The 12,103-nt window shown below is 39.7% G+C and overlaps 1 protein-coding gene across 2 annotated transcripts; it reads left to right on the top strand.

The window, feature by feature from the left end:
- Window positions 1-8,594: 8,594 nt before the first annotated feature.
- LOC147640248 (putative beta-1,4-xylosyltransferase IRX14) lies at window positions 8,595-11,601 on the top strand. Of its 2 annotated transcripts, none has more exons than XM_086778516.1 (3): window positions 8,595-10,039; window positions 10,191-10,703; window positions 10,921-11,601. In XM_086778516.1, exons 1-2 carry the CDS (start codon window positions 9,060-9,062, stop codon window positions 10,690-10,692), a joined length of 1,482 nt encoding a protein of 493 aa, XP_086634642.1. In that variant the 5' UTR covers window positions 8,595-9,059; the 3' UTR covers window positions 10,693-10,703; window positions 10,921-11,601. The 2 variants fall into 2 exon arrangements, with proteins under 2 accessions (XP_086634642.1, XP_086634633.1); XM_086778507.1 differs by having other exon boundaries at window positions 10,191-10,725.
- Window positions 11,602-12,103: the final 502 nt, after the last annotated feature.

Below are 12,103 nucleotides of genomic sequence, written 5' to 3'. Positions count from 1 at the left end.
AGCTTGCATGCTCAAGAAAGCCCATTTTGAAGCAAGACAATTTTGAAGAATACTATTCTTGAGGAAGTCGACATTTTTGTAAAAGTATACTATTTTTTAGCCCCAAAGGCTACTCATGAAATATATATTTAAGTACACCCAGATGAAGTGTGGGCTCACTCTTGTGTGGGGGAAGATTGGACCCAATATTGAGTATTGCGTTTCTTTTTGTTCTATTTATTTTCCAATATTTTATTTATTGCAATCACTTTTATGGGTTCATGTCAACCTCCCACAACAGAATTAGAGCCCATCCTTTGAGTCAGTGGTGGTCGAGTACAAGCCACTGATCCTACTTGAGCATATCTTTAACCCTACTTGAGTGCCAATCATAGAACCAACGAGGTCGAGTACAAGCCACTTTTATGGGTCCATGTCAACCTCCCACAACATAGTTAGAGAAAATCCTTTGAGTAAGTGGTCGAGTACAAGCCACTGACCCTACTTGGGCATATCTCTGACCCTACTTGAGAGCCACTCATAGAACCAATGAGGGAACCTTAGAGCCTACCAAAGTCTTTAACCAAACTTGTGACCATTCTCAAGAGTCTATAAAAAGAGCCAATTTTAGAACCTCTACCTTTGGAACCAATTCACCAAGGACTCAGTGGAAGGTGGGCTTCCATGGGTCGGTCATAGTCACCACATTATTTTCTCCGAGGGTTAAATTTTTCCTTCTGTGGGTCATCATAGTCACCATATTATTTTCTCTAAGGTGATTGAAAATGACTTCATTTAGACCTGATCAGAGGAATCGGTGATTTGCTGTTAATCTATAATATGACTTCATTTTGACCTAGTCAGAGGAATCGGTGATTTAATGTTAATATATAATATGATTAAATTTAGGTTTTAATCACATTGTGTCTTCTTTGATTTTTTGTTTCATTTTTTATATTTTTTTCATGGCACATTTTTCCCAGCTTTGTACCTATCAAGAATTGGGGAATGGTAACAACTCGTAAAGTGCCTCAATGGAAAAACAAATGTTTATCATTCTCAAATTGGGGTTTGCTATTTGAGAATAAGATAATAGCTTTTTGGCATCCCAAATGATACTTTTTATGATTTTATGCATATTGTGCCATCGAGTAATGATAAATGTGGATTTTTAGAAGCTATACCACTCTTGTGCACCACAACATGCAAATCAGTATTCTTCTTTTCTTTGTTTATCATCAGTGAGTTACTGAGCTGCACAATCCTTGCTTCCTTGCTCATTAAAATATGTTGGGTGGATGTGTGAGTACTACGAGCTTGGGTTGCAAGCCTCCATGTATAACCCAACAACCCTACATTGCCCTCACAAACATAAATAAGGTTAGCCCTAAAAAGAGGCCATTAAGAAAGAGGATCAAGGGGATAAATTGTTCAATCCACCCATACATCTACATGTTGTTTCTTTGCTTCTTTTTCTTGTTGCATCATTGTGATTGCATCAATGAAACTTCAGCCCTCTTGTAGAGTCCTCTTGTATTTCTCTTTTCATCCTAATCATTTTCCAATTGTAGCATTTGGATTAGTACACATTACTAAACAATTTAAACAAAACATTACCTTGATTCATTAATAGATTATGTAATCAAACTTAATAACAATAGTATAAAAAATCACATTAAGCTCATAAAACACAACATTGATTTTGACCCAATCACAATTGGTGGATTTCCTCAAGTCTACTACAATCCTTGATGACTATGTTGACACCATATCCACTGTCTAAGATTGTAAAGAAAGTCGTTCCTTTGTACATGATGATAGGTAACATGACATTCATTTCATCTCATTTTTGAAATAGTGTCCTCAAAGGAGCACAAATCCCTATACTCTTCACGTTCAAGTGTGTGATCTCTTAGGTTCCACATTCATCCATTCCAGCAAGTCCCTCCAAAGTTGAGAATTTCCTTGTTGCAAAAGAGAACTTGAAGTTCCAAGGACAAGAAGATAGTGAGACCTTCTATGTCTCACATGTCCTCATCCCCAGTCTAGGTAAGCTTTGCACATCGGTCCAGTCCTTTCCCCCCACAAAGTGGAGAGGGCACACCAAGTGGCCCCAGACCACCTGCCCCCCTTCGATGAGATAAAGCCCCAGCACCCTACCCTTCAGGATAGGTAGCAGGCAACAACAACTAGCCAAATTAGCACACCACCACTAGGTGAGAGGCAATACCATGGGACTCAAGTGGAAATGGTTATGTCAAAGAACCATTTCAAGCATTTATCTCAGGAACACTTGTCTAGAATGGAGGTTACACACACCAAACGACAAGGTCCCAACGTCAGGCCGAGCCTAGATAGACCGGTCCCATGGAGTGATTTTATACCAATCTGCCTAATTTTTTTAAACCACCCCCCTCCTTAGAGGATCTAACCCCCTCAGATGGTACCTTCTCAAGATCAAGGACCGATGTCATCTTCCTCCTCTCCCTATATTGTCTCTCCTCCCCCTCCCCTACTGCTTCTCTCCCTAGATTGTCTCTCCTCCCCCTCCCCTGGTGCTTCCCTCCATTGATCCCCCCTCCCACCCCCATGCCCCACCCCCAATGCTTCCCTCCTTTGATCCCCCCATGCCCCCACCCCCGGCCTCTTTGCCATCCTTCTCCCCTCCAAAGTCGCATCCGCTCCCCCCCAGTAGCCCCCCCCTTTGATTCCCCCCTCCCTCCCTTTCCCCACTCTGAGCCTCTCCCCATCCTCCCCTCTAGATCTGCAACCCCCACTCCCCCGGATCCTCCTTTGATCCCCACATGCCTCCACCCCCAACCTCCCCTCTAGAGCCCCCCCGAAAAACCCCCTCCCCCAAGCTTCTCCTTTGTTCCTTTAATCATCTCGACCCCTTGCCTCTCCCCCACCCTCTCCTCTGAAGCCCCCCCCCTCTCTGGCCCCAGTTTCTCTATAGAGCACTCCCGCTCTATGACCACTGCCAGCACAGCAACCCCTAACCCTAGGAGGAGCCGCGAGTTAGGTTCCATCCACACTTCTCAGAGCCTAATAGTGTCACTCTAGGCAGGAAGTCATTCACGAGAGGAGCTCTAGAGAGCCTTACTGGGAGGCTCTATCGACATTCTCTTTTTTTGGGAGATCACTTGCTACCTGGTGTTGTACCTGCAAAATGATGCAAAATGAGAGAAGATTTTTCAAGGTAGGAGCCACACCTTTTGGTCACCCACCTTTGGCATGTCTAGGATCCAAGGAGGAGTATGTATCTCAATTAGTAAGGTTCTTCTTTCAGGTGATGGTGGACTCTGGCACTATAGTCCCTGAGAGGGCACATTGGGTGATTATCAAGCTTGGGGAGGACCAAGTGGGCCTCCTCAACATTTATGCCCCTAACTCCATGGCAGATCAAGCAAAATTTTAGTTGAAAGGGCCTCCCCTAAGCTTATTTTTTGCGTATTGGGGGAGACTTTAATATGTCGAAGCATGATCCGATAGGGCCTCCCCTAGGCTAGTTTTTGGTGTATTGGGGGGTGACTTCAAAATGATGGAGACCATGGAGGATAGACTAGGTGGTAGCCTAGGAGACCATGGAGGATAGACTTGGTGGTAGCCTAGATATTGTTTATGGTGCAAAGCTTACAGCCTAGGAGGAGCTTGCCTTCACCATTATGGTACAGGACCTTGTCATCTCCCGGAGTTTAGACATAACCTGAGGAGTTTGAGATTCTCTAGATCTGACAGGAGGAACATAAACCCCAACATCTCCCATTTTCATAGTCTCTATGTTGATGAGTGGGACTATAAATAAGGCGATTTGGTGGGTATTTTAGTCAACACTACCTTTTCATACCATTTTCCCCTCATACTCTCTCTAAAGGACCCATGGTGATAGGATAGTCAACATAGCCTTTGCATACCGAGAGGATCCATGATGATAGGATAGTCAACAGAGCCTTTGCATACCAAGAGGATCCAAGACCCAAATATTTGCAAGAGGAGAGCTTGTATTTTAGGAGGGCACAACAGGGCATGCAACTCTATTGATTCTAAGTCCCACCATGTGTGAACTTCACCTTTGCACCTGCCTTCAACATCAATTGTGAGCATCCTAGTTTAGGTGTTGCAGACGAATGACAACCTTTGCAATAGGCGAGTAACATCACCCTTTGCATAGGCGGCCACCATGACCCCACCACAAATGAAGAAGAAGGAGATAGTACTTTCGTTTTCAAACCATTAAGGTCTAGCCTTTGTAGTGTAAAATTTATAGTGTACTAAATAAATAAGTCCATACAAGTAGGCATTCACATGCAAAATTCTGATATTTTCACACATTTTAAGGGGCTCTTTTTATGCATAACCTCCTTGCAAGGTCTTGGAAATTTATTTCTCATGTTTTTCTTGCTACGCACCCTTGTAAGTGGCAGATTAGACACTGACCCATAAATTAAGAGAGTGTTGAGACCTTCCATCTTTTGCATCATGGCTACTCCACTATATTGAGAAATTTAATTGATGAGAAGGGTTCCATACATGTACATCAAGGTCAAGTTCCTCCTTATGTGGGAAATTTGTGGGGACTTGTAAGTGGAAGAGAGATGTGTCCTACTTTAAGACAATTCATCTGTTTTGAAAACATATTAAACTTTGATATAGAGTTTATCCAAGAAATACTTGAATTTAAGAAATCTTACTTTCCAATGATTAGTTCTATCTATCTTCTTTTTTTATGAACTTTGATCTAAAAACTATAGAATCCTCTTGTTTGTTTATAAATTTTTATGTAATGGCATTTTTTGTGTGTAACATAAGTCTCCTTATTTGATATTTACAACTGGAAATACTTTAAAATCTTAAAGTTGAGGAAGAGCTCTTATTTATGTAATGCATTTTTGTGTATAGTATAAGACTCTTTATTTGGTCATGTTTATAACTATAACATAAGACTCCTTATTTGGTCATGTTTATAACTATAAGATCATAAAGTTGAGGAAGAGCTATTATTTTTGTACACAATAAAATAATCGATATGATACCAATTATACAAGGTGTTTCTCAATTCCACACAACCTAAGATTTCATCTACATCTTCAAAACAATTATACAAGAAGGTGTTTCTCAGTTCCACATCTTCTAAGATTTCACCCACATCTTCAAAACAATGAGACAATCACTTGCTGACCAAGTATTATTTTTTAAAAACTACACTCTAAGGGATCAACTTCAAATTTTGCCATTGTGAATGTGCACTTTCATCTAGACATATTTTTTTGTTAATCAATCATTTGTGGGGTATTTTTATATCCTCATTTCAATTTGTGAAACTACTAGATATTTGGCCAACTTTGAAAACATTGGAAATTTTAATTATCCCAAACTTCCTAGTATTAGTATTTTGGCACATTCATGGTGGGAACCCAAGACTTAACAAAACGTCTCTTTGCATACTCACGTGTCTTTGCACATTCATAGTGGGAACCCAAGTCTTAAGAAACCTCTCTTTGCATACTCACACATTATAGACATTGACCACAAAATAGTGAAGCCCTCTTGCACTAGGCATAGATGTAAAAAAAAGAATTACAGTTTCCAAAGGGCCCTTTAGGTTTTCCACAAGGTCTACATTAGGCAAGGCCACAAAAGGATCCCTAATGCTTATGTTGAAAATGAATGAAAATACCAATCATGCAAAGATCAAGTTTCCAATGACACATACCTTCCATAGCAACATCAAGTGAATTGGGGGGATCTTCCCAGTCAAGGCCATGAGCATTTATGGTAGAAGGCTAAAATCCAATTCCCTATGGTAGCCATCGTCCTTCATGTTATGCATAGCTCACCTACCACCACCATGGGTTATGAATCTTATGATCACCTACCCTATGTACAAACCAAGGTCTACCAACATATTGACCCAAATCTCACGTACCTCTACGCGCACTAGATGGGATGGGAGTCCCATGTGTTATGACAAGTAGGGGGGTAGTTGTTTATTATAGTTATTATTCTTAGGCTAGATTTATATATATTTAGGAAAAAGGCTAATGGTTGTATTCTTGAAAAGAACACAAAACATAAGCAAAGGGCTCACAGCTTGATATCGACTTTTCTACTTCACATGATTCCTACTTTGCTACTTCATGTGAGTCCTATTTTTCTACTTCACATGAGTCCTACTTGTTATGGATTGTGAACTAGTACCGTGATGATGATCGATGTGTATGCATATTTTGATGTAGGTGTTATATCATCCATCATACTAAAAATACAATGTCAAGATATGCTCTTATAACACAATCAAGGACACATAATTGGTACACAAGTTCACTATACAAAAGTTTAGTATATCACATGTTTTCAAGTGCTATTAAAAAAAACCTATTTTCTATGGATTTTAAGAGTTTAAGTTGAGGCTAATAAAAATAAAAAATTTGTATGTTGATTTCTCCTATCTTTGAATGAATGCCCTTTGTACACATGACAATGGAAAATCTCTTATGTTAAACTTCTAGGATATTTTACATAATTTTAAGAGGGCTTCTTGAATAATTTTCGAGGACATCTCAAATAAATTAGTAAGGTAGAAAATGCCATTACAATGATAATGGATGCTATGATTGATACTCTATTGCAATGTGAGGGTATTAACAAGTTAGCAAAGCACTTGGTTGCAATAAATAAAGTGTTAAGATTGAGAATTTTGTTTTAAGCTTTAAAAAATCTTAAGAATGGTAAATGTTGGTGAGAATATATTCATGCTTTATGGGGTTGGTGATTAATTGAACCAACTAAATTGATATAGTGACGCTTCCAACAACGATGGGCTAACAATCATTTTTGCAAGAGGCAAATGTGAACTCTTTAGAGGTTGGTGACATGTTGTTTGTACATTTGTTGTGATGGGGTCAATGAGGTAAAGCTTACGTCAAAATGATGAAATTTTTCCCTTCACAAAGAAAGTCACGATGGTTTAAAGTGAAAATAAACATTCCATTCCAAGGAGAAAGCACAAACAAAAGTTGTGATGGTAAATTGTAGATGTTCCTTTTCAAGGCTTTTCAAGGACTTAAAGGTAGAGCATCATGATCATATGCAAATGATATGGAAAAAATAGCCATTTAGCAATAAACTAATCAAAGGTGATGATTTGTCACACACATGGACTCAAAGAAAGCACACACAAAGGTTGTGATGGTGAATTGTAAATCCATGTAGATGTCCCTTTTTCAGGGGGAGCTATTAGGGGACTTAGAGGTAGATTGTCATGAGCATATGCAAATGATTTGCACTTAAGTTTACATTGTGTTGACATTTAGCAATAAACTAATCAAAGGTGATGATTTCTCACATAGAAAACAAATGTGTAAAACCAAAGACAAACCATTTGCATGGGCTAACTATTGTTTTTGCAAATAAGGTGGAATGTGGATCCTTTAAAGGTTGGTGAGATGTTGGCTTAGCAATTTTTGTTATGGGGTCAGTGAGGCAAAGCTTATGTAAAAATTATCCCCTCCACAAAAACAATAACAATAACATTAAAATCTAAAATAAAAGTATTTCGAGCACAAGCAAAAAGTGTTGTGATGGGTGAGTTGTAAATTCATGTAGATGTCTTTACTATTAGGGGGCTTAAAGAGAAGATCGTCACCATTATATGGTGACGATCACTATAGATGTCTTTACTATTAGGGGACTTAAAGGGAAGACCAATATATGCACATGACTTTACATTATGTTGGGTGTTTATGCAATACGTTAATCAAATTGATGATTTGTTTCATGGCCACCTTCCTACGCACACATGGACATAAAGACCAATATATGCACATGACTTTACATTATGTTGGGTGTTTATGCAATACGTTAATCAAATTGATGATTTGTTTCATGGCCACCTTCCTACGCACACATGGACATAAAGAAAACAAATGTATCAAACCAAATACAAAAAATTCACTTCATTGTTTTGCATAGTGCATGTATTCCATTTACACGTAATCGGTCAACAATGGTAAACAAGTGTATGGAGTGTAGCGTGGGTTTAGGATTGATACATGTTGAGTGTAAGGCATAGGCTAGTGACTAATAGATTTCCATCACAAAAGAGAGAGCCAAACAAACACCTAACATGATAGACATGTCTAAACAAATGCATGTAGTTATTATACGAATGAGACATAAATTCATAACAAAGAATAATTATGCTTAGTAAGTGTTTACTCCATGTTGACTCAATTTTGAGATGGATAAACATAAACAAAATTGGGTTTTTAGAGATGGATATATTTAAATAAATGCAAGTCGTCGATGCAATTGAAAAACCATATTCAAATTTATTTATTAATGGAAGGAGTATTTGATGCTTAAATGTACAAACTCACCAATATTATATGTGACATTTGATCCTCAAGGATAAATATGTATTAACTCACCAATATATATTAAGGGAGTAATAATTAATACTTAGGCAGGGTACTAGTATGATAAAGGATTTGGAAGTTTTTGAAATTTAATTATGATTTAAAAAATCAACTTTTAGGTAGAAAGGATTTGGAAGTTTTTGAAATTTAATTATGATTTAAAAAATCAACTTATGGGATATAAAACCCATTCTCAACAGGCATTGTTGATCAGCGCCTCCATCTATAGCAGGCTCCTCTCTCTCTCTCTCTCTCTCTCTCTCTCTCTCTCCCCCATCTGTTGCAGCGATGGCCTCTGAAGCTATCTGGCTATGGAAGAATGCACCTATCTAGGCAAAAACCTTCTCGCTTTCTGGTAGGAATCTCCGTGAACCTGCATCTTTCTTCACTACAGTCTCTTCCTTTTCCACCTTCATCTGCCGCAGCGATCGCCTCTGAATCTGCAGAATCCTTCCCGCTGGAATGCAACTGAATTTATCGGCATTTTCCTCAATGCAGGCCCACTTCTGAAGCTCTCAGCCAGGGCAGAAGGCATCAGGTCAGGCCAAAAGATTTGAAGCTTTCTCGGCTATGGCAGCAGGCATCAGGGTAAAAGATTGATGCTATCTGGTGCATTGCTGGTGAAGTTGGCATCAGAGGGAGATGCTGGAATGACAGCTTCTTATGCACAGGCGAGTGGCTAAGGGCAAAGGGCAAGGAGAAGAAGCAGAAGAAGAAGAAAAGAGAAGGGAGGGGGTGTGGAATACCATGACAAAGCTAGGCAGGAATCGTGGTAGTGGAGTGGACCTAGAAGCGCTCCTGAGGTCTTCTTCACATGCCGCCTTCCATCGGCTCGTCCTGCACATCCTTCTGTGCATCGTAGCCCTCGTCCTCGGCTTCAGCCTTTCCAGAGAGGCCCTCCTTGTTGTAGTCTCGTTCAAACTCCCCCATGGATCCCTCTTTGTGAAAACCATCACACATAGCCATGAAGTAGACATCATCAGTTTTCCCAATCTGAAGCAAAACAGCCCCTCATCTCAGTCAGAGTTCAGTGTCTCTCATCGCATCGAACACTCATTGCCCCTTTCCCAAGCAGAAAAAAGGGTTTCTCATCCCAAACAGCAGTCATCGAGAGTTTCTCATGTTCAAGAGTCCACATTGCCTCTTTCTGAAGCAAAAATTATGTCTCATCATACTGGAGCACATATACCCTCATTGCATTCACCTCAAGCGGTCACACCACCGCCTGCAACAACCTTAAAAAGCAGCAATGTTCATGTTGGAAGACATGAAATTCTCATCAGGCCATGGCCTCATCCAGATCCTTTGCAGACTGTCATAGCTCATCGCCTCATAGACCTTGTGCAAGAAGAACAACGGCATAGTTATGGGTTGAAGGAAAGGAAACAACTCCTCATCATCACTCCAACTTACGTGGAAACGCTCCAGTCAGTGCACTTGACATGCCTTATTCACACTCTCAGACTTGTTCCGAGCCCTTTGATCTGGATCGTGGTTGAAGCTGGTGGTGTATCCAATGAGACTGCTGCTTTGCTTTTGAGCTCCAAGCTTTCCTTCCACCACTTGAGTCTTCAAGAAGCAATGCCCGTGGACTCAGTGCAGCGGCTACACTTTGAAGTACGTCTGCGAGTGGAAGGCCTGAGGTAATATAATGTGGGAGGACGATTTTACATGCAACGTAAGATGAAAATAAATGAAGTAGTGCCTTTTGAGACCGCCGATGCCAATGTGAGCAATGTTGTTATCAAGTTGATTCATGGCTCTGTTGAGTTTGCTCACAATTTGGCTCTGCAGGTTCATCCGGGAGCAGCGGCTTGATGGAATTGTGGTGTTTGCTGATGATAGTAATACATATAGCCTGGATTTTTTTGATGAGGTGCAGAGGGTGAACTGGCTAGGAGCTTTTTCAGTTGGTGTTTTACCTCATTCTGGCTCACCAAAACCCTTAAAGGTGGTTCCTGAGGAAACACAAGATGGCCTTTTGGCTGCTCTTGCCAAAACAACCAATGGGTCTAGCAATCTGTTATCCTTACAGAGTTCTGCTTGTAACTCAAGTGGGCATATTGTCGGCTGGTATGCCTCAACAACAAATGGGATTGGACCCGTCAGGAGCTTAGAGTGGAGTGTGTTTGCTTTCAATGCAAGACTGCTGTGGGTCTATCATGAGTTGCCCGCGTGGATCAGGAGCTGGAATGAATTGTTTGGAGGAAATCAAACTCTTGTGAGGAGTCCCCTCGACTTCGTTAAAAACTCTTCACACCTAGAACCTCTTGGAAGATGTGGTTGCTTTGAGTAGAGGGCCTCATGGTGAGAGCAAGCTCCCTTACAGGTTTGCTTTTCTCTGCACATTGTGGCTGTCATAATTGTGATGAACCATGCATGCCATACCTTGTTTGTCAATGTCTCATCAAAATCCACAGGCCTTGCATCTATAAAGGAGTGGTAATGCAAGCCTTGTAATTCTTTTGATGTGTTACTAGCCACACTAAAAAGTCTCATGAATGGCATGTTGTCAACTATGCAGAGGGGGGTGAACTTGTGCATGCTCTGGTCAGTGTGTGTGCGCGTGTGCGTGTATGACGAGGCAGCTAGACTAACTTCTCGGACCACAGGTTGAATGCTTATGTTCTTATCATGCCAACCCAAGGTTCTGAATGGACCACAGGTTGAATGCTTATGTTCTTATCATGCCAACCCAAGGTTCATATACCAGATCTGGTGCTTCAATAACTAGTCATGCACCTTGGTTTTTCCTGCCATGACATGTATAGAGACGTCTTACTGCAAGCTGGGCTACTTGATCCACATGTTGTATCATCAACACAAGATGCCTATGGCTGCTAGAATCAAAGATGTCTTTGTAAACTTGTCTGAGAAACCTGAAGTGGGGCAGCTGAGATATGTACAGTTGTCCTTCTTCTTTCAGCTTAGCTTGGGAGCACAGGAATGAAGCACAGCTACTATTCTTAAAACAGGAGAAGGTTTCTCAATAGGCCTCCCTTAGATATTTATTTTAAAAATTAGTAATCGAATAATATTTATTATTGATTCGATTATTCATATACTATTAAAAATAAAAAGCTCAAAATAAGTTTCAAATAATTCAGTAATATATAAGTTATTGGCTTGCCTTGGTAAGTCTTAGTGATGTATTGGAATTTTGGTCAATTCAAGGAAATCCAAAAAATAATAATTTAGTATTTTCTTTTCTGTCTATTTTCTTTTCTGTCCCTTTTTCCCTCCCATTTAATCTCTCTCTCTCTCTCTCTCTCTCTCTCTCTCTCAATTTTGCATTTGTTGATACTTTGAAAGTTACACATTAATGATGAGTTGGTTGAAAATTTGTCTTTGTAAGCTTTTTTCGTTTGTAATAATAATGCAATCATTACCAACATAAATATCAAATATATTTAAATTTTTAGTCATTTGTAAAAGTCTCTGCAAGCATAAAAATTGATTGATGTAAATTGCTTTATTTTAATTATGACAGTCTTATTAATGTTGCCAAAATGATCTATGAGGCCCAAGTAGTATCTCCTAAATGCTACTGTAATAAAGAAATGACATAATTAACACTTGTCTAGTAGCAAAAAACAAGTATCGGTGGCTTTAAGGCTTTTGTAGAAAGTTCATCTCTATTTAACGAAAGAAAGTTTAACTAAAGAGATTTCTTAAGTGATGTAATTAGGTCTCAGTATAATGAATCC

Source organism: Cibotium barometz, chromosome 3 (assembly GCF_041138505.1).
Source record: "Cibotium barometz isolate CiBa-2024 chromosome 3, ASM4113850v1, whole genome shotgun sequence".
Classification (NCBI taxonomy): Eukaryota; Viridiplantae; Streptophyta; class Polypodiopsida; order Cyatheales; family Cibotiaceae; genus Cibotium; species Cibotium barometz.
This window is presented reverse-complemented; position numbering and strand designations above follow the sequence as displayed.